This window comes from Cydia splendana, chromosome 13, assembly GCF_910591565.1.
Source record: "Cydia splendana chromosome 13, ilCydSple1.2, whole genome shotgun sequence".
Lineage (NCBI taxonomy): Eukaryota > Metazoa > Arthropoda > Insecta > Lepidoptera > Tortricidae > Cydia > Cydia splendana.
In genome coordinates this window covers 15,419,492-15,444,708 of record NC_085972.1, presented here as the reverse complement: position 1 = coordinate 15,444,708, position 25,217 = coordinate 15,419,492, and the positions used below count along the sequence as shown (strand labels likewise).

At 40.2% G+C, this 25,217-nt stretch overlaps 2 protein-coding genes across 2 annotated transcripts in view; both read right to left on the bottom strand.

Moving 5' to 3' along the window:
- Positions 1 to 210: 210 nt before the first annotated feature.
- Positions 211 to 25,217, bottom strand: part of LOC134796180 (transcription elongation factor SPT6) — a 39,853-nt gene continuing 14,846 nt past the window's right edge. Inside the window, exons 11-25 of the mRNA XM_063768164.1 lie at positions 16,651 to 16,785; positions 12,846 to 12,997; positions 11,748 to 11,869; positions 11,078 to 11,262; positions 9,405 to 9,570; positions 8,808 to 8,950; positions 8,220 to 8,314; positions 7,697 to 7,877; positions 7,066 to 7,252; positions 6,446 to 6,639; positions 4,611 to 5,349; positions 4,236 to 4,483; positions 3,695 to 3,899; positions 2,373 to 2,469; positions 211 to 2,188 (exon numbers count right to left, since the gene is read on the bottom strand). Of these exons, the coding sequence (XP_063624234.1) occupies positions 1,248 to 2,188; positions 2,373 to 2,469; positions 3,695 to 3,899; positions 4,236 to 4,483; positions 4,611 to 5,349; positions 6,446 to 6,639; positions 7,066 to 7,252; positions 7,697 to 7,877; positions 8,220 to 8,314; positions 8,808 to 8,950; positions 9,405 to 9,570; positions 11,078 to 11,262; positions 11,748 to 11,869; positions 12,846 to 12,997; positions 16,651 to 16,785 (3,790 nt within the window). The 3' untranslated portion in view covers positions 211 to 1,247. The remainder of the gene's footprint in view (positions 2,189 to 2,372; positions 2,470 to 3,694; positions 3,900 to 4,235; positions 4,484 to 4,610; positions 5,350 to 6,445; positions 6,640 to 7,065; positions 7,253 to 7,696; positions 7,878 to 8,219; positions 8,315 to 8,807; positions 8,951 to 9,404; positions 9,571 to 11,077; positions 11,263 to 11,747; positions 11,870 to 12,845; positions 12,998 to 16,650; positions 16,786 to 25,217) is intronic.
- LOC134796464 (uncharacterized) lies at positions 22,984 to 24,437 on the bottom strand. The gene is made up of 2 exons (XM_063768657.1): positions 23,059 to 24,437; positions 22,984 to 23,017 (listed from the first exon to the last, which is right to left on the bottom strand). The coding sequence occupies exons 1-2, from the start codon at positions 24,435 to 24,437 to the stop codon at positions 22,984 to 22,986; spliced, it is 1,413 nt and encodes a 470-aa protein (XP_063624727.1).

The following is a 25,217-nucleotide window of genomic DNA, read 5'->3' as shown; positions in this document are numbered from 1 at the left end:
GTCCCATAGATAATTTGAATTTCGCGCCTTTTCTACTGACAAGATTTCCTTGACCAACTATACTTCCTGAATAATGAATACATATATTGATTTCAATTCAATTGGACAACTATTTAGCTACTAAATGAAATATAAAAAATCGCATTAGGGTGAATTGTTGTTTAGTGTCGTAGGTACTTAAAAAGTAAGGGAGGAATAAACAAAAAGATGGTCCTTGTCAACGTTTATTCATTTATGATTGAGAGAACAGCTGTGATTAGGGCGTCCGCACACATGCTTGCCTGGTACGAGATCGTGAGCCAACAAGTGTGCGAACACCCTTAACAATGTCACTAACCATCTCTAAGGCATCTGTATGTGGGTCACTTCTCGGGCTCAAAACTTAAAACTATTAATTACTAGATAGTGTTATTACTGTTCAATGTCAATATTTGCCATTACTTGTGGTCAATGCATATCAAACTTGCCCTAATCAACTCAGAGTCGTATGAAAATAGTTTCATAACGAAAAAAAGCCAATTTGCTGTCCTTATTTTACTACACAACGTTTGACTTTTCCCCTAAATAAGAGTGATGTCCGGGATAGAACTTTGTCTTGTACATACCAAACAGGCCAATCTTATAAAGTGTCACGTAACTTGGGCAACTTTGATATAAATCGACATATAGTGTAAAAGTCTGAAACAATTTGATGGCAATAGAGTTCATAATTAATCACAATTTCAGACTATCTGAAGTCAAAAAACTACCAACTTATCTTGGTAAATAAACATAATTAAAGATAATATTATCTAGCACAATCCCTGGATTTCAAAATAATAAATAATTATGATAATTACAATCGTCAGCCACATTTAGATATATAAAATACCTACTCTAATATGCTGGTTGAAGGAAGCTTTTACATTGGATCTTTTAGTGGTAACAGGATAAAGTGTTCGTCTATACAAGTTAAGAAAAACAACTCATCGAGCTTAAATCTTCGAAACTTTCAGTAAATCATCTCATTCAATACACATAATTGTCGTAATTAGCTATAAATGTTTAACATTTCATTCGTAATCATACAAATTCGTTGACGTTCCTCACCGTCACAAGAGAACAATCACTTTAATACACCGGCAGAGAGAAATGCGAGCTTCGAGGTGTAAAGAAATCGTTCCCTTACAAGCGTTCCGACGCGGGGAAACGCCTCAGCGTCCGCGGTACAAAAATAAAAATACATCCTTACATTAGGCAGTCTTCGCTTAGTTCTCGTCGTACAACGGGGTGGCGTCACCGAGCGACATGGACCGCGGCGACGTGTTGGTCTGCGGCGTCGAGCGCACCGACTGCGCGCGCGACTGCCTCCCAGAGTGCGACCGCGGGGTGCTTCTAGAGTCGTGGCGAGGGGTGCGGGAGTCGTGTCTGGGCGTCGAGCGAGAGTCCATGCGAGGCGTGCGGCTCGATTGTCTCGGAGTCGACATGCCTTCGCTACTGCGGGGCGTCGCTGGGGTATCGCGTACGGTCCTATGCCGCACCCAGTCCTCGGCCGCCTTTTGCCAATCGGAAGGCTCCTGGTAAACCGGCACCGGCGCCGGTTTGTGGCGAGGAATCGCCGCGGGCGTCAGGAAATCTGGTTGTCTAGGTGTAGTCGCGAACGGTGTCATGTACGGAGTTTGAGCGGACGGCGTGTAGGGAGTGTTGATGTACGCGGGCCCAGGTGTGTGGGCGGGGGTGTGGAACGCGGGCGTGTGCGCGGCGGGTGTGTGGTACATGGAGGACATTCCGTGCGGCGTTCTCATGGCCGGAGTGCGCGCTGCCGGCGTGCCGTGTGGCGGGGGATCCCTAAAGTGCTCCTTAAACCATTTGAGCAAACCTCCTAGAGAGTCGAACATCCTCTGCCTGAATTTGTAACCATCTGGAGTCACTGATACGTATTCGTGCGTGCAGCGCGCGCGAGGTAGGTAAGACAGTAGGAATCTACCTGGATGGTTCTTCGCCGCCGATATGACGTAGTGTATCTTGTTGGGGTTCTTAGCTTTCTCCTCTTTGAGTATTTCCTCGGCCTTATCTCGCATTCCACCGAGCGGTTTGTAGTACTTGTAGGAGATGAGGTCGCGCGCGTGACCGGCCATGGGAGTGACGTAGCGGGCGATGATTTCATCCAGATCCTCGAATTCAGAGCCTTGAATCCAGAGACTTCGGCCTGGGGAAAAATATTTAGGGTTACACCAGACGCTTTTAATCTCTGCATGTGCGTTTCCACAAGCGTTTTTCCCTCTTTCTTAAAAAAAATATGTCGTCGTTTGCGATGACACTTTATGAAAAAAATTATAAATTGTATACTTTAAATACTTAAATGTTACTTGTCCAAAGATTTTGCAACTTACCCAACGAGAACGCATTCTCCTTGCCCTCCTCTCGAACGTCAATGTGTTGACAGATTCCATCAGCTACCTTCCACGTAACTGTGAGATGGTCAGCCCCCTGTAAAACAAAACCAATATTAAAACTTGCATTGGAATAGCATTAGTTATGGTTGGTAAGTGATTCATTAGCGCAGTGGTTTAGACTACAGAAAGTGGATATAGGTATGCCTACCTACATATTTTATGATTTAACCCTTCGACGATACGACTTCAGACATAGACAACATAAGAATCCTCAAAGTCCAAGGTCTTTCACTTTTCATATTAGAGCACCGCACAAAACTGTTCGCGGTGCTCTTATGGGATCACTTCGGTCTTGCAAATCGGTAATTTTTTATGATATCGCATGAGTCCGCGGTACTTACCGGTAAATTTTATGTCGACGCGATATCGCGTCCGAGGGACTCGAGGGGTTAAAAAACAGACAGTAAATGAGTGTGGCATGCGCCTTTGCATAAATTGTACATTATTGTCGAGGCTCGGAAGTAGCTACTTGCAGGCTGAGGATTCGTTTTAAACGGACGACTTTGGGAGTCCGTTTAATTGAATCCGACGCCAGCAAGTAGCCTTCCAGCCGAGTCATATATAGTACTTTTCTCAAAAATGGTGCAAGAAATATAAATATAATAGGAATATTTTACAGAAGCAACGTTATTAGGTATATATTTTCACAGAAAAAAGTAGAAACAATTGAAAAAGTTTGCTTCGCCGCCTTTTTAATTTTTACATTTTAAAATAGAAGTGTATTTTTCTGCCGAAAATACGCCAAGCTATTTGAGGCAGCTAAATAGTCGCGGTACCAACATTATAATAATTATTACTAATCATCTGTTTGGCTGTTTAATGGGCCTGTGTCTTCATTTGATATGGCCATTTAAACTTTTAAAAAGTTTGGAACTCGACAAATAATGGAATTTGTATGCAACATTGCAGTCCCAAAATCGAGACTGCAATGTTTTTAACTTTTTAATTTTTGACTGACCACAAACTCCGCACTTCGCGACCTATTTTTTATACGGCAAAGTCGACTTTGCCGTCCATTTTTGAGAAAAGATTCGTATCAGGATGGGTCTTCCCAAACTGTGCGCCGTAGACAGTAAAGAAGGACGCCGTAACACAATCCTCCTCACCATGTACCTATATATTCGAATAGTCTAACTAGGTTAGAGCGCCGACATTAAATTTTAAACATGCAAGTGCGCCGCGGACTGAAAATGATTGGGAACAATGGGAACCCCAGGCTTAGTTATTTCTTCAGGAGCGTACCTATGCTATGCTCTTACCTTGCTACTCGGTCGCACAATAACCTCGCCTTGCGCCATGTTCTCCATGAGTTTCTCGGCCTCCGCGAACGAGATATTGTGGAAGGCCGGGTGCACGATGACTCTCTTCACGTATTGCATCCGCTCTTTTGTTTGTTTCGTCTCTTTGTCTTTGCGCAAGTCTTTGTCCTCAGCTTCTTGGTCGTAGTATGGGTCTTTTGACGGTCTAAAAATAATTAGCAAAATTAATGATCTGCATTGTGATAATTCCAATTCGTTTAAAAAGCTTTTAAGTTACACTACAACCATACAACACAAATACTCCTTGTACAACCTACATTGAGCTTGAAAATCATTTATTTAATGAATAGTAAATTTACCCATAGTCTCATTTTATCACTTTCGGAATGCATGCACTAAGTCATGAAAAGTCACACTTTTCACCGCTAAGGCAGAATACGTGGCACTAACAAACACATGCGTAATGCGACTGAGATCTGTTTCTCTCTCACCAAGGTCCATCAGCTTGAATATAACTCGTTAAAAGCAATTAGTAACTCACCTCCATTCACTATTTTTATCCAACAAATCCGACGATTTACTCGAACAATCTACAGAAAACCGCTCCACGTCAATCTTCAAGATCCTACAATGGACGGTCTGGCCAATGCGCACACGTTCGGTCGGGTCTGCCACGTGTCTGTCTGAGAGGTTCTTTATGTGGATGTAGCCAGAGAGACCATTGTCGAGCCGGATTCGGACGCCGGTGGCCTGGCCCGGACAAGCGCCTGCGTCGAAATGATTCCACACCTAAAAACAATTAATTTTCAAAGTTAGCTCGCCTTGTCACGTTCATTCGCCAAGTATTTTTAGGAAATATATCGCAAATTTATCACATAATTAGTAGATATTAGCGTTATGTAATTTGTTTTCTCACCTCTGACAACTCCGGGAAATCGTTTTTATGACAGAACGGACACTCCCAGAGCCCAGTCTCATCATTCCTCACAGGATTAGCCTGATCGAGCATTTCTCTCTGAGGTTTCCTATGCGTGATCCCCACAACGGACGCCAGCACCATTTTACCCACGAAGAACGATTCGGGAGACTCTTTGGTCAAGATATCGAACAGTTCCTCGGCCGTCGGCGAGCGATAAGGCAGCCTAAGATCTTTGTACCTAGAGTTCAATTCCGCTCGTATATCGTATAGAGTTATGCTCTTATTACCGAAGCCTTGTCTTTCTAACTCTTCAGCAAACGCATCCAAGTCTAGATCTTTTAGCCTCTCAGGGGCTTCTAAAATTTCTTCTAAAGCACCGGCTGGGTTGGCATCTTCGTCCTCATATTCTAACGCGTCTACTGCCATTTTCCGCGCCCATTCATAAGTTTCTGGGTGGACTCTGGAACCGTCTAGAACTTCTATGTACGCTTCCGTACTGTCTCCCAAGCTGCTTGTGTCAATTTTGATGAAACCGGAGCAGTTGATGAACACTTTAGGTCCCATGTGACAGAATGTGACGAGTTGTGTTCTGTTCTCTAGCTTCTGATTGGTTTGTTTGAAGAGTTTGATTAGGGCTTGGGCTTTTCTTGGTCCCAGGCCACATACGAACTGGAGTAGTTCTGTACCTCTGCCAGTTAGGATTGCCTCGTTTACGTCAACACCGACTTCGTTCACCCTGTGAATAAATAATTATCAGCTACAAAACTCCGCAATAATAGTACACCACAGACAAGACATCCTCCAGACTGAGCATAGTAGCTCTACCCCCTCTGCCACAATATACGGTAGTTTTACTCCATTTTCGAGTCGAAAGTGTCTTTGTGTGACGTCCATGTCTTTGAACGGACCAATCACGGCACGGGACCTCGCTCACCTCGTCCCCCGCACCCCAGTATTTTTGGCAGCATCGGTTTCATGAAATAATTGCTCTAAACTCCGTCTAGAGGATTCCTAGTCTATGTAGTACACATATTGTGTTGTGTATAAGGAAATAGCGAACGGCATTTAACAAAGCAAATCACGCAAATACAAACAAAGCATTTTACCAAGCTACTAACAAAAGGAAAGTTCTCACTAGTTTAATTTTATTAAAATTAAGGTAGTTGAATCTAGTCGAAGTCTAATTCCTTTTTGGTATTTCAAGGATACATGAACAGCCAAATAACTAAGATGATATCAAACACTTTGGCCCAAAACGTCAGCTATGACTGCTTTAGGTATAATACCAATAAGAATTTATTATAAATTCACTCAAGGGGCTATTCATAAATATAAATATATAAATATATTCATAAGTCATTTCAAACTTGGGGGGGCGGGGTCTGGACATCTTAAAAAGTGTTTCAATGAGTAAAAAAAAGGAATAAAATTCGTGTTTACATTGATATTTTGTGAGTTGATTGTTAATTGTTGTTATGTTGATTGTTTTAAGAAATAGTAGTAGTAAAATACTTTATTGTACAAAAAGAAACATAAAACATGAAAGAACACACATCATTAGTACAAAGGCGAACTTATCCCTTTCAGGGATCTCTTCCAGTTAACCCTTGAGCAATTGAGGGAGAATTGGAGAACAGTAGACAGAAATAATAATAAATAAATTATTTTAATTAGTTTTTTATTGTACAATTAAGCAAAAAACGCATTTTTTGGAAATGACATCATTTTATTTTGTCTTTCGAATTATAATTTTAGGTCAAAAATCGTCAAAAATAGATGACGTAATTTATGAACAGCCCCCAACGGGTAAAACATATTTTAATTCAATATACCTGTTGACGAACTCTAGCTCGATCCCTTCCAGCAGGTCTTCCTTAGCGATCTGGTCCTGCAGTGGATGGTACCGGAAGCACAGTATCTCCTCGTCGTGCCCGCACAGCGTGGAGATCTCCATTAGTGGGTCTTGGAGAAGGCGCGCTTGGCAGATGGCTTCGCGGAGGATGTCCGGGTACTCTCTGAAGTCGTTCTGTGGACGAAGATCAATTGCTAAATTCTAGTGTACCTAGCTGTTTTGGCGCTTGGTGAATGCTGAAGGCAAATAAAGTTTGTTTCCCTAATATTCCGGGGATGAGGACGGAATCATATGTAGGTAGACAGAGTTTTACATGCGGGTCCTATGCCTACATCAACGTGATTTTCTTATGTTAGTTCGCATAATAACCCAATCACAACATGTTCCTTTTCAATATCAAGTTTTATGTGTTTGACGTCCATTTACCAAAACATCATCATCATTTTACGTAATCGGACAAAATTTCAAGACAGGACATTTTGCGAATGAGGCATTTTGTAAAAGGGACGTTTTACTACACACAGAAGATTTTGAGCAAAATGAACATAGAAACACAAAGACGGCTTAGACCCCCTACATTTTGAAAGTGAAGTCAATTACCCGTCCGCGCAAACTGTTGCTGTAGATCTTGCTGATGTGGTTATCTGCTATCTCGACGGGTATCCGCGGGAACTGTTCGTCCTCGACTAGCTGCTGAACCACCTCGATGACGTCCGCTTTGATGTTCAGCGCCTCGCGGGACTCGCCCCCGATCACTATCACGTGCGGTTTCTTGCGGAGGATGAATCTGTGACAAATTTACAAGCATAACTTTACATGTTCGTATGCAACTACCTTTTTTTTAATCTTTTTAAACCACTTCCCGATATAACACTAATTTAACACATATTTAATTACACAAACGAATTTAAGGTAAAAACAATGAAATTATATCGCGGTAGACCCGTTTGTGTAATTCAATATGTGCACTTCCCGATATCCGATGAAGCTGAAAATTTGCATATATATGTAAGACAAGTAACAAGGCAATATTATGGTAGCATCGACCTGATCTGATGATGGAGACAGGAGATTGCCATAGGAACTCTGTGATAAAGCAACGCAACCTAATTGTGTTTCGAGTTTTTAGAATTGTCTCAATGAGTATTAGTTGCATGTGGAAAGAAAAGTACAGTCAGCGATAAAAGCTTGTACCAAAAATGAAATTCATGCCAAAAACTTATTAAATTACCTTCGCAACGCGGTCATGTCGGCCTCCTTGTTCTGTCGCTCGAGCGCGTCCCAGGCGTTGCGGCGATACAGCAGATGTGGGAGGCGCAGGTGGTCGGCCACCTCGCCGCCGCCGGCACACAGGCACGCAAAGGCCGAGTGTTGTCGGTCGGGCACGTACGCGATGGAGAGGACTCGTAGACCTGCGAGCAAGCAGTTTCATTGCGTTATTCATAAACGCGTTACTGGCCTGAATTAGCTATGAATCGTTTGTCTTTATCTGTCATTTTGACTTGTGTATTTGTAAGAAAGGGATAATTAACTAAATCAGGCCCGTAAAGTTTTATGAATAAGAGGGTAAGATGATAACGCACTTTAAGAGCAGGTATCGATTTACAATATTTTGGTTCAGTAAATGACAAGCAATAAAACATGTTCATTTTTTTAGGTCTTCTTCATTAGACTAAACTTGGAGAGATGAAAACAAGAATAAAGCACAATAAAGACAGGAATACAGTGATTTATTTCAAATTGATTATGATTACCATTATTGGTGTCCCATTCTTCGTCGTCGTCGTCCGAAACCCTTGACTCGTACGGAGCCACTTTCAGCCAGTCGTATAATTTCCGCCGACAACACCTATAATAATTAACAAGGTTATTAAAAATAGTTAAAAACCAACATGAAACAATATCTTTAAAACTAACATTTTTTTATCAGAATTTATCCATACATCAATTCAAAATGTGTCATTTTCGTTGCCCCCACATCAGGCAGCTCTGCCGTACTAGCGGCGAGGAAGACAATATTCTCGTCCAAGAAGTACTAAAACTGCAAGCGAGTGTTTTCCATAAGAAAAACCCACTCATAGCTTAGGGGCTATTCATAAATTACGTCATTTCAAATTAGGGGGCGGGGGGGTCTGGACATCGGATGACGGTAGCATGAAGTAGGAGGAAATGGGGTCATTTGAAGCATGATTTTTGGATGATTATAGGGGGGGGGGGTCAAAAATCGTCAAAAATCGATGACGTAATTTATGGACAGCCCCTTTTCACTGTCAGGCGAATGGCTTTACATGGCGGCCCTGCCAGTACCTCTGGCTGTAATGGCGTATAGTATAGGCACTTACTTCAGCACGTATTCTTTGGACTCCTGCAGCAGCAAGGCGTTGAGCTCGCGCCGCATCTCGGGCATCACGATCTTGGAGAAGGCGATGGTCACCGCCTCGGCGCGTAGGTCGTTCCACGCTTGCACCGTCGCCGCGAACTCATCCTGAGGAAACACTCTACATAAGCATTTGGAATTCTGGTAACTTTTATTTCAATACCGCGCTTTTCGCTCTCTCAAATGGAACGCTTTTGCACTAGCGTATAATCCCGTTTAGTAAGTTAGTATAATTTTTTTCACAACAACAATCAAACAAATGTTGGATTTTTTTTTAAATCATAGACAATTAGTGATACAACAACGAAATATCTGTCAACAATTTTTGGCTAGCCAGACTATCAATTCAACTGATCTAACAATTACCACAAGGTAAAGAAATTCGCGATCAAGTTATCGTATACACCTTTTAATGAGTTTTGGCACTGCTGTGACTCATAACCATTAGTATAACATGAGATGCTATGATCGTCTTTTACGGCAACCGCAAGATTAATGCTAAGATAATGAATCATAATCAATTATTACAAAGTTTGAGCTAGCTACATTGAAAATACTATACCTTTTGATACAAATTCTTGAGCTCATCAAGATAGTTGGGGCCGGTGTTGCCCTCGATGTTCTCGCTGATGGTCAGCTCTAGCAGCTTGTCTTCCGCAGCCATCGTCAGTCGGAGGAACTGGTCGCCGGTCAGGTCCCGGACTGGTTTCTTCTTAAGGTATTTCATACTGTTGGACACATTTAGCTATTTCAATAAAAACTTTATTTTATTTCCGGGATTGGGCTGATAGAATATTTAAGATTACGAAACCATGCGCTAAATTGAGTTAATTCAGAAGTAGGTCCAAGGCCGTAGTGCTTACGCTCACTTTTATTACATTATTAATGTATTATATTATATTTTAATTTATTTGACAACGATTTTACAATATTTTAATGATTTTATTCTAATTTAAGTAACTTATTATTTTTATCTAAACAGTTTTATATTTTAAATGTGATTTGGTTGTTTTCTTTTTATAAATGTCAGGAATGTTCAAATATTTCAAAATTTCTAGTGTTTATTATTTTATTGTTAATCCTATGTAAATTGTAATGCGATGTGTTGGACCTATGTTGTCTTAAATAAACGGATTTATTATTATCTTTATTTATTTTCCGTCTTAAGTTAGGGTTTTTATAATATGAATATAAAAGTAAAATATAAAAACACTTACAAAACGATAAAAAAAAACATATAAGCACATTATAAAAAACCTAACCTAGGGTACCGCCAGCAGCGGGGCAAGGCCCAAGCTACCGGTGGTCAGGGCTGCAGAGAGAGGAACCGGCGGACTATCCGCGCCGTGTCCAAGATCACCGCCTTCTGCATCTGACCCTTGATCCAACCACCTAGCGAGAGTCTCTCAAGATGTTGGTCGAGACTCTTCGCTATTAGACCGTTCACTGAAACGACTATCGGGACAATGATCGTCGAATCAACATCCCACATGGCGGTTATCTCGTGAGCCAAGTCTAGGTACTTACTGGACTTGTCCTTCTCGGCCTTCACGAGATTCTCATCATGGGGGATGGTGATGTCAACGAGCACGGCCCGACGTTGCGATCGATCTATTATCACAATGTCAGGCTTATTGGCTACAATAGTCCTGTCTGTGATGATAGATCGATCCCAATAGAGCGTGGCATGACCATTCTCGAGAACAGGCGCAATATTATTATTATTATTACATGTACATAAAATTAAAATTGAAATAACTATTTTACATTATACTTAGCTTATGTAAAATTGATTTTATTTGACATTCGTTCTGAACTTATTACCTATGATTACCGCTCTTAGTTTTAGTATGACGATCATTATGAGATATTAGACATGCATTCTGTTATTTATTGAGTTTTTTTCAATTTGACGATAGTTCTCAAATTTCTTTTTAAATTATAAATTTGTAATTTGATTATCATTGTTGACATTGTATAATTACGTTTGCATGCTAAATTATTGACGATCATAATGTAAATTCATATAGATTAGCGTAAGAATAATTTATACTGTAATTTATCATTATGAAATAAATAAACTAAACTAAACTATTGACACGGAATGTAGCAAGCGTGACTGTCGTCGATCTCCTTAACACATCGGACAGTTGGGTTCGCTGATACGATGGCTGGTTCATGACCCTATACGCTTCAGATAAGATATACCTATAATGCAATAGAAGCAATATTTACGTGAAACAAGCGTGGCTCTCGTCGATCTCCTTAAGTCCTCTTGCCGTAGGTTTCGCGGACACAGTGGCTCGTTCCCGAAGCGCATCCCGCAACGTGCCTCGGAGTTGCGGCTCGCGTGCTAGCTGTACTCCACACATATATACCGCACGCCGTAGGACTTCTTGCGCTGAGCCACTGGCACCCACCTGATAGATGTGATATCGTTAGTCACAGTGAAGATGTAGTCCAAAAACATGAGTAAGTCTGCCTTCTGAAGCCATTACATATATGTGACGTCCCACGGGTAAAGGTATCTTATGGCGGTTGGCGCTTACGCTATTATTAACGCCGCTCTAATACTATTGCGGTGCTATGCGACGTAAGCGCCAGCCGCCATAAGGTACCTTTTCCCGTGGAAACGTCACATATAAAGAAGGCAAAGTAACGTATAAAAGAAAGAAAGGTTTTTTCCGATTGTAAGTTACTTAATCGTCGGCCTAAGTCACGAGGTTCCATTTCAAAGAAATTAGAATTGCTACCTTGGACAACAATACTTATAGTCGCAAACCTTGTAACTCCCCCGGAGGAGTTACGAGGTTTGCGACTTAGGCCGACGTTATGTGTTTTTGTACAATATGTACAAGAGTTAACTACTATACTACTATTGCTGCTATCACCAAGAGCTACTCACAAAAGGAGCGGCTGCCTCCAATGGCGGTATTGGTTGCTGCTCAACCTCATGCCTCTGGTAGTTGTCTCGCACGTTCTCCGCAAACTGCTCAGGCGTCAAACCGAACATTTTCACGAGGCCATCTAAAGAGATAAAATAATTTTAACATAAAGATTAATTTTGCGTCAAGACTTGCCTGTAAACTTTAGACACATAATTGGTGATAATGGTTTTTTATTCGCAAAAAACTTAAAGCTCCATAGACCGTATCAGACTCCATTGTGATTTGAGGACGAACTACAGATCGGTTTTCCTAGGATAGCGGTGCCGTCATATAGCGGCCGTCTCCATACAAATACTACGACATCCATATTTAGCCGTATTACTTAGTATGGAGACGGCCGCTATACGACGGCACCGCTATCCTAGGAAAACCGAGCTTAACCGGTTAAACGGTTAACCCAGTGTCAAATTGTACTGGTAACCATGGTAACTCCAAGTTTACCCGGTTAACCCTGGGTTTGTGAATGGTGCAAGTGGCCCTTAAAGTACGATTCTAAATAGTTCTTACCAATGCAGACTCTACGGCACAGTTCATGAGGCCCGGAGCGGGCCGCGTATTTCACTTCATCAAGCATGGCTACAATGCTCGCGGCGGCCCCTTCTGGATTCTCGCCGATGCTATGTTTAACTTTACTCCAAGACAAGCGTATCGTCCTACTCAAAGTGTATATGACAGAAAAAGACGCAATGTGTGCACGACGACTGTAAGGCCCGGAGCGCGCCACATACTTCCAACGGGGTCTTTTCATCAAGCATAACTACAACGATTCCCTTCAAATTGCTACTACGTTTAACTTCACTCTAAAGCAAGTGTCATCCTTGTCAAACCGTACACGGTGGAAAGAGACGTGATGTGTCACTCACCGATGCCAGCGCGACGGCACAGCTCATACGAGTAAGGCCCGGAGCGCGCCACATACTTCAACGGGGTCTTTTCATCAAGCATAACTACAACGATTCCCTTCAAGTTGCTACTACGTTTAACTTAACTCTAAGGCAATTTTGTCATCCTTGTCAAACCGTACACGGTGGAAAGAGACGTGGTGTGTCACTCACCGATGCCAGCGCGACGGCACAGCTCATAAGGCCCGGAGCGCACCGCGTATTTCACTTCAATCACATCTTCTTCGTCAGGCATGGCTTCAACGCTCGCGGCGGCCTCTTCGGGATCCTCGCCGTTGCGCTCGGCCTCTGCTCGTGCTGCACGTCTGTATACACAATATTAATGTGTGGATGTTCACACAGTGTATATTGAGGTGGAATCTTGGTATCAGATACCCAGTAAGTGTTAATAATTTAGGAGTATCACCCCATAATAAGGAAGCCATAAATTTAAAATAGTTAGACGGACAAAAACGACAGGCTAAAATAAACGACGATAAGTTAAAGCGAAACCATAAGTAAAAAGGGTGTAATTTATGAGTTGTCCGAAGTATAGTTTCGAGGAAATTATAAAAACTACGCAAACAATGTCGATTCTGGCTTTCGCTGGGAGAGATAAAGGGCCGTCACTGTACACAACGGTAAACTAATCTAGAACCTCAACACATGACCCTAAGGTCTACAATACGATACGTAGCGGTATCTACTTTGGTCAATTCGAATGTTTCAGTAACCATGTGCGAACTCTGCGCGCGCGTCGCTGGTGTCGGGCATTTTGGCATCCCTGTGCGAGCGAGCGAGACAGAGCAACACCAGCCGATGGCGCCATGTGTGGGAAGATGACAACAAAACGCATCTTCGGACGGGACGTCACGACAAACGGGATGTGCAGACACTTGTAGCGAGAATGTATTTTATTCACTGATAATAAAGTCGACCGTACTAATTTAAGTAGAGATAAGCGAGTATTGTAAAGGTTTTTCGCTAAGAACGGGCGAGGAGAAGGACACTCAGATTCCAGACACCAAAGAGGGCGGCGCGACCATTAGATTTGCTCGTGCACGAAATATCGCCAAGTGTTATCTAACTTTGCAAATTATATTTAATTCTGTATACAATCAGATCTAGAATCAGTGGTTCCGGTTGGGCGATATAACCATTAAGTACTTACCGCATTAGGCCAAGAGTAATAATGTTACCTATAGCCTGCCAAGCTATATTATGAGTATTTAAAGGTGATATCCTATAATTATATTATATCTAATGAGTTCGACTCTCATTATTGTTGCCTAATAAATATGGTTAAATACAGCTATAGAATCAGGGATTCAAGCTCCCGCAGATAATTTGATGTAAATGAATTGTATATGGAAATATGTACTGGTATTGTATTTTGTAGTTGAATATTACCGACTAATCATGTTAAACCGTCATTCGCAATTATACTGTGTATACTGTCTTGGAAATTACGAGTAGATTGTTAAATGTTTATTGTTAGATAACTGAAACGTGTAAGCATCAATGTATCTAGACATTACAATGTTGGTTATTAAGGGTCCAGCCAAGGTTTTCCTGGGTTTTTCCTTGGTTCGACGAGTACATACATATTGTTCCCAGGGGGGTATGTGCGTTGGTAATTGTTATTGTATTTAATAAAGACTTCATCAAATTCTAGTAATGGTTCGAGCAATAAAAGGCATAGGTTGCACTTCATATTTGTATTACCACAGTGTAGAGATTACTTATTGAGTTTATATCCAAGCACGGATAATTGACTTCTAGAAAACTAATGCCTTGTGGAATTTTTCATAGGAACGCACAATACCCCACGAATTTGCGATAATAAATTCAAGTATATAAATCGCCATGCGCATTTTTTCTACAGACACCCCAAAGTAGTTCAGACCCCTGTTATAAGACAGGAATTACATCTAGTTTCTCTCTTTATGATCCAACGACTTAGACTGGTATATTTTATCAGTGGCGTGCACTTCATAAAGGCAAAAAGGCACTGCCTACCCTACTATAATTCCGATGTCTATCCTCTTAAACTACTTAATTTAATTTATACTTGATCGTACTATCAGTAATCGATATAACTTAAAACATTCTAAAAATTAATAAGCGCTCCATCTACCGGTTAAGCTTTATCATCAAGTCATCATCTATAATAATTCTACGCGACGAAGTTTACACCACGCGGCACTAGCGCCGCTACGTGCATTGCACGGCAAAGACAGAAAACATTTCCGTCTAAATCTTTCTATGTGTGCCTTCGTCGTTACGCGGTTGCAGTGTAGTGGGCCTTCCTATAAGTACGAGCACACAATTATACAAGTAACGCACACATTTAGACGCAATAGGCAGTGTCTTTCGTACCAAATCTAAACGAATGACGCCCGAAAGTTTCCGAATAGTTCCGATGTTTATGTGACTATTTTAAAAAGTAGCATTTGCTATGGTAATTTAGTGCAAATACGAGACTATTTTTTTATTCGTTTACAGTATTTGGTTAAGTTTATTTTCATTTTTTATTCGGTCGCCATTGTTTGTTTGTTTTGGTGAGTTTATGAGATAACAGTTAACAGTTGCCGGAAATTATAAAGTGCGATTAGTGAAAAAATGGATAATTTAACTGTGAAAGTTGTGGTGGGTGTGTGTGTGTGCAAACTATTAAAAATGATGCGTTTTCGAAGCTTTCGTTTAGCCAAAAAAAGAAGTAATTGAAAAGACTTGACAACAAAATGAAAACCATCACGCAATTTTTTTGGTGAGTTAGTAGCTCTCATTTTTTAAGGATCCGTATCCAAAGGGTAAAACGGGACTCTATTACTAAGACTCTGCTGTCCTTCCGTCCGTCCGTCTGTCATCAGGCTGTATCTCACGAACCGTGATAGCTAGACAGTTGAAATTTTCACAGATGTATTTCTGTTGCCGCTATAACAACAAACACTAAAAACAGAATAAAATAAAGATTTAAGTGGGGCTCCCATACAACAAACGTGATTTTTGACCGAAGTTAAGCAACGTAGGGCGGGGTCAGTACTTGGATGGGTGACCGTTTTTTTTTTGCCTTTTTTTGCATTATGGTACGGAACCCTTCGTGCGCGAGTCCGACTCGCACTTGCCCGGTTTTCTGATATAATTTTGCCTACCCAGTCCCAAATCTCTGTGCACGCGACTGTATTTTATCAACCCCAAATGCCATCTCAATATCTGGCCTCTTATGTTGACAACCAAAGAATAAAAGTAGACTTCAACGACGAGCATAGTAGTTAATAAATAATCATTTTTCTGCCTTTCTTTTAAAGTTCTTCTCATTTTGTCATTCACTAAATTCGGTATTATAAATACGTTTCAAAATCTACAGGCATGATACCAGTAATACAATTAAAACAAATAACAAAAGTATAGTCCGTCCAGAAATTGTAGAAAATTATTGAGGGCGCCTCTTCCTACGTACCTGTCACATTTTTGACGTAAAATGCTTAAACATGGCAACAATTTAGTATGGATTTTTTTTTATTTAGGGTTCCGTACCCAAAGGGTAAAAACGGGACCCTATTACTAAGACTCCGCTGTCCGGCTGTCCGTCCGTCCGTCCGTCCGTCCGTCCGTCCGTCACCAGGCTGTATCTCACGAACCGTGATAGCTAGGCAGTTGAAATTTTCACAGATGATGTATTTCTGTTGCCGCTATAACAACAAATACTAAAAAGTACGGAACCCTCGGTGGGCGAGTCCGACTCGCACTTGTCCGGTTTTTATTTAGCTCTATTTTATTTAATTTCTACTATTTTATGTCACACTACATGCGCTTTTTTTAAACGAAAGTTCTGGGCGCGTATTATTTACACCTATAAAAATAACTATTAACGACTACCTGGAACCTATTGCATAGTACTATCCTATCTATCTTCCTGATGTATAGTTGGAAGTGTGTTTGCACGCTCTTTAGTCTGGTAACATTATGAACTCACTTTTTCTCCTCGATCTCCCGCTTCTTCTCCTTGGTCCGCTGCACCTTCTGCATCTCGGGCAGGTCGCTGGAGTAGTACAGCAGGAAGTGTGTGTGCACATCGCGGAGCTCTTCTGGTGTTTGCACGCTCTTTAGCCTGCCAACGAGAGCGAGGGATAAGTATCAAGATTAGATAAAGTTAGAAATGAAAGTGAATTTACAGTCACGTAATCAAAGTTAGGAATAATAGACGTTAGTAAAGTGTCATTGTATGGAACTTGCTAACTATGTAAACAAAAGTCACTAGTAAATTCATCATTCAGAGACAATTTCAATATGGCGGTTTGTTAGCAAGTTCCATAGAATGACACTTTAGTAGCGTTTAGTTAAAATTCCGGAAAAATCCTGTCAGTCGATTAACCCCGGGTTTACGAGGGGTTAAAATTTTTCGAGTGCAAGCCAAAAACGACCTTGAGACATTAAATTAAGAATTAAATCATTATAGTTATTTCCTACGCGATATCGAGTATTCTCGAGGGGTTAACTTAACGCGAGACGGCGCGCCGCCGCACTGTGGGACGAAATTCGGCTCTCATTGACATAGAAACCGAAGTTGTTATAACTTAGCATAAACATACTGGGCAAAATCCATTTCAATCAAAAAAGCCTTAAAATGTTGACTTTAGTTTTTGTGTTTTTCCATAGAAACAATTAATGATTAAAAAAAAACGCACCGGTGACGGAAATGTGTAGGGTGCCAAAAAATCACAAATAATTCGTAGGATAAACATCTGCGAGGATATTACCGTATTTGTTGCGGTTCTTGAGATATTTAGATTTTTCTTTCCGGCTCCATACATTATTTATTTTTTATTTATTGTTCAGAACACATACAGTCATACATAAAAATATAGATATAACTTACAAAAATATATAAAAACAGACCTGGAGGTTCATAATGTAAACATGTAAACATCAAAAGATACAAAAGCGTTTTGCGATGAGAAAATAAGTAAAACATAACTGATAACTACCTACTACTAACTACTATTAATTATAGTGATAATTTATTTTATCAACAGCAGTTTGGATCTCGTATGTTCTTTTAAAGCTGCAAGAGAGTGCATAAATGGATCGATGTCACAGAAATACTCATTATAGTTTCTTGATACTCGTTTGAAAAAAGTATGTCTAGAATAATTAGTTCGTGCGAAACTCACATAAAACAAATTACGAGGACGTAAGGAGCGATGCGGTACATTAAACATAATATTTTGTAGCAAATTTGGGCAATTGATTTCATTTTTGAGGATTTTGAAGAAAAAAAGTGTGTCTAAAAAGAGTCTTCTATTACAAAGGGAAATCATATTGAAATGTTTGGCTGACTTGGCTGATGATTCCAGAGGCGTACCGGTCCTGTAACAAAGTGCTCTCAAGAAAACATTTTGTATTCTTTCTAGGCGATTAATATGGACATGGTATTGAGGACACCAGATCACAGACCCGAACTCAAGAATACTTCTGACGTAAGAATAAAATAGTATTTTAAGAGTGCAGGGGCGTCTAAAGGGTTTGCCCATCCGTAGTATCTGTTAAGGTACTTGGGACGCGACAATCAAACACCAGTTTCTGATCAAGACTAAAGTTCATTTATTGTACGCTTACCCACAACATGCATAAATATAAAGTACCTACAATCTCCTCTTTTCAAAAAAAAATACACAAAAAAATGACACTTTCAAATTAAATACATTTAACTGACTAAATATGACGTTCGTACGTGTAATACCTAAACTGAGTGTAAGTACAAAAAAAAACTGAGTGTACAATTTAATAAATAAATGCTGACTGGTAAATTTAAAATTATTAACAAAACTTATGCTTATTGTACTATTTTAAAACATCAAAATGCGCATGCAAATGATTTTCCTTACTAAACATAGGTATTTATAGTAACAGTATTAAAATGACAAACCATATTTTATTCCAGATAAAATGTTGATTCGTGAGACAATGTGCTTAATCCAGACACTTAACATCATTATTAAGTAGGTATATAACATTTAAAAAAAATATATTTCATTACATTATCATGAAAATTATTAAAATAACTTATAACAAAATACACATTTTATTTAGCAGCAAAAACAAGACCAACTTGAAGTGCATGTACAGGCATTACATTATTATAGATATACGAGGGGCGTTCAAAATATTCTCGGTATTGATATCTTACAACCTCTTCTAAAATTTCTTTTGTTACTGGCCGCTAAGGTTTATTCATTGACATTAAAAAAAAGTATAATTCGAACCGAGATGTTCTTTTGTTTTTCTGCAATTGCTGAACAAACATGAACATCATGTGCGAATTGACAATGTTAACTAAATCAGAACATCAATGCGTCATAAGATTCTCGACAAAACAGGGTAAAAATAAAAAAACCATAAAAGAGGAAATGGATTGTGTTTACCGTGAGTCTGCTCCTTCTTTATCTACCATTTAAAAGTGGTCAAGCGAATTTAAGGGTGGAAGGGCTAGTATTGAAGATGACCCTAGACCTGGTCGGCCTGTAGTAGCTACTTCACAAGAAAATATTGATAAAGTGGAAAAACTTATATTGGAAGATGGTCGAGTGAAGGTAAAATCTATAGCTCAAGTAACCAATCTTTCTATTGGTATCGTACATGATATTATCCATGACCATCTTAATATGTCAAAAGTAAGTGCAAGATGGGTTCCGCGAATGCTGACTCGGCTTCAAAAAGACATGCGTGTAGCGTGTAGTTCCGATGTTATTGACCTGTGCGGTGAAAATCCTGATGAGGTGCTGCAAAGAATAGTTACTGGAGATTAAACCTGGGTTCATCATTATGACCCAGAGAGTAAACAAGAGTCCATGCAGTGGCACATTAAGGGTTCAGCTCATCCCAAGATGTTCAAGGTCGTCCCTTCAGCTGGCAAGGTCATGGCCACGATATTTTGGGATTCTGAAGGAATATTACTAATCGATTATAAAGAAAAAGGTGTAAATATCACAGGACAGTACTACGCTAACATTCAACGTCAATTAAAGGATGCTATCAAAGAAAAGAGGCGAGCAAAGATAACCAAAGGTGTTCTGCTTCTGCGTGACAACGCCCCCGTCCATACTGCTCATATTGCCAAGGCAGCTATTGTTGAATGTGGGTTTGAAACTGTTACTCACCCACCGTATAGTCCGGTCTTAGCCCCCAGCGTCTTCTTTTTGTTCCCCAATCTTAAAAAGGATCTGCATGGAATATTTTTTTTCTGATGATGAAGCATTGAAGGCGGCAGTGGAGGAGCATTTTTACACCAAAGACAAAAAAAATTTTTTATCGGGGATTTAAAAAAAATTGATCGATCTTTTAAGTGGATGAACATAGGGAGGGAGTATATTGAAAAATAAAAATATCAAACTTTTCGTACTTGTTTGTTTTCATTTTCATACCGAGAATATTTTGAACACCCCTCGTAACATTGATCATTATAGAACTTATTATAGGTATACAGTATGTTAAAATACATTACCATTCCAAACTGTTTACCAGCCCCACGAACCCCACCGATCAGGAACGATCACCTCCCTGCCGGAGCGAGTAACATAGTTATTACTATTATTATTGGTGGGAGCAGACAGTATACTGGATGGACCGGGGTGCGCGACCGTGTCACGAGAATCAAACCCGGTGTCGAGGGCGCGCGGCGCGCCAGCCACACCGCTCGATGACGTCACCGCGTTATCACTGCAGATAGCGATATCATCATAAGGCAGAGGGCACACTGAAATGTCTTGCGCTGCCGGGCGCTGATCAGAATCTTTAATAAGATGTCGTCTATTCCTAATCAAAGTGCCACCACCACATATTTTTACAAGATACGAGCGTATACCGCGCAATGATACGACGGTACCACTCACCCAACGTTTGTCTATTCTTACTTTTACATTTTGTCCAGGGTGTAATTCAGACATATCGCGAGCATTTTTATCATACTGATTTTTTTGCATTTCTTGGCGTATTTCCAACTCTTTTTTTACATTTTTCTGAATTTTAGGCAAAAGCAGTTTTGGAGGACATGGTACAATACCTCTTAGTTTACGGCTGTTAAGAAGCTCAGAAGGGGAAGCTAGTTTGTTACTAATGGGAGTATTCAAATATTCTATTAAAGCTATTCTAAATTCCGTTTTTTCATAGTGAGTTTTCTTTAGCAAGTTTTTAATTGTTTGAACCGTCCTCTCAACTTGACCATTAGACTGTGCAAAGTGTGGCGATGACGTTATATGTTGGAAACTCCACTCTGCCGAGAATATTTCAAAACTGTTGGATCTAAATTCAGGGCCGTTATCAGAGATCACCGTGTTAGGAATACCATGTCGACTGAAAATTATTTTCAATTCCTTGATAACGTTATCAGAGGTTAGAGAATTCAATTTTGCAACTTCAACATATTTGCTAAAATAATCTACTACTATCAAGTATTGGTTTTGCTGAAAATGGAATATATCAACCCCTAGTTTGGACCACGCCCTTTCTGGCACTGGATGTGGGATTAAGGTTTCTTTTCTATTTTGATTTTTAAATGTCAAACATGCCTGACAGTTACTAATGTAGTCCTCTACATGTGCATTTATATTTGGCCAGAACATACTCTCCCTAATACGCAACTTACATTTATCTAAGCCTAAGTGCCCTATATGCACACGCCTTAACATTTCGTTGCGCATTGCAACTGGAATAACAATTCTATCGCCTCTCCATAACATGCCATATGCTAACGTAAGTTCGTCGCGGTAACCCCAATAAGACCTCGCTTGAATGTCAACCTCATGTTTATGCGTTGGCCACCCATCCTTAACATACCTGAGTACTGTTTGTATTTCCACATCATTTTGCGTAGCAACTTGTATTTTTACAAAATGCGTGTCCAGTAACGGGTTACTCACTGCGATGGCACAAACTTGTGCTTGCAAGTCTAGCTGGTCTCGCGGTACTTCAACTGGACCGCGCGTCGGTTCTACAGCGCGTGATAACGTATCTGCCATATACAAGTATTTTCCCGGCTTATAAACTAATTTGAACGTGTACGGCTGTAGACGAAGCAACATTCGCTGTAATCTAGCTGGAGCGGTTGCTATGGGCTTGCAAATTATACTGACCAAAGGCTTATGGTCCGTTTCTATTATTATGTCACCCCTACCATATATATATGTATAAAATTTCTCACACGCGTAAACCACGGCCAGAAGCTCCTTCTCAATCTGAGCGTAAGCTTGCTCAGCTTTCGTAAGCGATCGCGAAGCATAACAAACTGGTAATTCATCTTGCATAAGACATGATCCTAATCCATTCTTAGACGAATCTACTGAAATTACCACGGGTTTATTGAGATCATAAAACTGTAAAACGGGAGCTTTTGTCAAACAATCTTTCAAGTCATCAAACGCTTTTTGGTGGTGCTCTGTCCAATGCCATTCGGTATCCTTACGTAACAACTCTCTCAATACAAAATTCCTATCCGATAAGTTTGGTATGAAATTGCCTACGTAATTAATCATTCCCAAAAATCTCTCTAAATCTTTTATGTTTTCTGGTCTTGGCATATTTTTTATGGCAGAGGTATGTGAGCTATCTGGATATATACCTTGTGCACTAATTCTATGACCTAAATATTTAATTTCTGTTAAACCAAATTTGCATTTATCTCTATTCAACTTTAAATTGATTTCCCTGCACCTTTTTTTTTTTTTTTTTTTTTTTTTTTTTTTTTTTTTTTTTTTTTTTTTTTTTGCACCTGTTCAAAACCCTTTTCAGTCGGTCGTCGTGCTCTTCTTTCGTACGGCCGTGTATAAGTAAGTCATCTATAAATAGGCACACTCCCGGAATGTCATCAAAATTTTCAAACATTTTCTTATGAAAAACCTCTGAAGCGGACGTAATTCCGAACGGTAACCTTAAAAACTTATACCTACCGAAACATGTGTTGAATGTGCAAAGATCCGTACTATCTTTGTGCAAACGCAACTGCCAAAATCCCTGTTTTGCATCCAACGTACTATAATATTTAGATCCCAATAAATTTACAGTAATTTCATCCAAGGTCGGGAGCTTGAAATGTTCCCTTTTAATGGCCTGATTTAAGTCACGTGGGTCTAAACAAAGCCGTAGGTCGCCATTAGATTTTCGCGCTACAGTCATACTGTTAACCCAGTCGGTAGGGCCTTCCACTTTTGCAATTATGCCCTCATCTACCATATTATCTAATTTTTCCTTGATACTATCTTTTAAAGCTACCGGCATCTTTCTCGGAGCGTGGACTACGGGTCTAATACTACTATCAATTTCTATCTTGTACTCGCCAGGCATACATCCTAACCCCTCAAAAACGTCATTGTACTCGCGAAAGATATACTCATAATCCTGTATGACGCTAATGTCCTTTATCAATCTAACTACCTCAAGTTCACTGCACGATTCGCGGCCTAACACCGGTACTACATAGGACGGTACATCCGCTATCACGAACTCCAGTATATAAAAGTTATTTTTGTACTGCACTTTCAAATGACACGTGCCTAGTACAATGATATCGTTAGCTGAGTAACTCTTATACTTTATACACGTCTTAGATAAATCTTGTTCTGCTAAACCAACCTGGCTCAAATATCTTATTGGTAAAATATTCGCATCGGCCCCGGTATCCAGTTTAAAATTAATAGTAACATCTGCTCCGAAGGTTAAATCTATAGACCAATCACTACTCGAATTACTAAGACAATAGATTACCTGATCGATAGGTTCCACTGAGGACTCCACAGCTTGTACGTTATACACCGTGCACATGCGTGAGAAATGATCATAGTTATTACAACTCAAACACATTTTTCCTAAAGCCGGACACTTCATATAGATACCGTGAGCAAACCCGCACTTTAGACACTGCACTCCAGATTTAATTTCACCATAAGGTCCCGTTTGTTGACGTTGTTGTCTCATCTCTCGCGATGAAACAGCTGTTTGCGCAGGAGCGGCACGGCGGCGCGGCGGCGCGGGGCGCGGGGCCGGCTGCGACCAGCCGCGACCTCTGCCCCTCGGCGCGCCTCGCGCTCCGTACCCTCCACGTCTTGATATCCAATTCACCTGACCGTACGGAATACCGCCTTCCTCTAGCATAAACTGGTCTTGACTATTACTTGCTGTAATATTATAAGTATAAGCTTCATGTTCACTGGACTCTTTCTTGATTGACCCCGCCTGCACTTTCGATATTTGCGCAATATTACATATTTCCAGGGACTTTTTTAGAGTTAAGTCCGGCTCTCGCAACAAACGCTCCCTCAGCGCGTTCTCCTGTATTCCACATATGAGGCGATCCCTTATCAAATCATCTATTAGCTCCTTAAATTCACAAGCACTTGCTAGCTTTTTCAACTCGAACGCGTACTGCTCAATTGATTCACTTTGTTTTTGACACCGAGTAAAGAATCTGTGCCTTTCGATGGTAATATTTTTTTTCGGTGAGAAAAAAGATTCGAATTTATCCAATAAATCCTTTAGACTGGCAAATGTACCTTCAAATTGAGCATGTACCTCGCGACACTGCTCACCAATCACATGCAGCAATATGCTCATCTGCACCTGAGCACTTTTTTTAGATAATTCACACGCCTCATAATAAACTTGGAATGATTTTCTCCATTTCTCCCATTCTTTGGAGAGGTTCCCTGATGTAACATTTTCCAAATTATTTGTAGAACTAAACGGTAATGGCGGCGGCAACACAGCTTCCATTATGGCACAAACACTTCTCTGTATGTACGTATATATGTATATTATTGCAATCCAAATGTCTACAAAATCGTAATATCACTACAATTTTCGAGTTTTCAATACCCGTCTCAATTAACGCACGCACTATTTCTACAAAAGGTTCAAAACGGCTGCGCCATGTTAAGGTACTTGGGACGCGACAATCAAACACCAGTTTCTGATCAAGACTAAAGTTCATTTATTGTACGCTTACCCACAACATGCATAAATATAAAGTACCTACAGTATCATACCTAGATTTTTATAGGCTCGGTTACAAATTTTGTCAATATGAATATTGAAATTAAGTTGTGAGTCCATGGTAATACCTAGGTCTCTAATAGAACTAACACGAGTTATATGCTTCCCAGCTATTGAATAGTTAAAATTGATTACTTTTTGTTTACGGGAATAAGTTATCACAAAACATTTATCTAAATTTAGGTACAGATAATTATTTGAACAATATTCATAAAAACTGTCAAGGTCTTGTTGTAGGCTATGACAATCAGCTTCAGAAGATATAGCTTTAAAAATCTTTGTATCATCAGCGTAAATAAGGTGTTCCGAGTTTCTGAAGCAGGTTGCCATGTCATTGACATATAATATGAAAAGAAGAGGGCCAAGGTGCGAACCTTGTGGCACCCCTGACGGTACCGGAAGAAAATGGGAAGTGTAACCCTTCAGCGCCACAGCCTGGCTCCGATTTCTTAGATAGGACTTAATCCATCTGAGGAGATCACCGTGAATACCGAGCTTCTC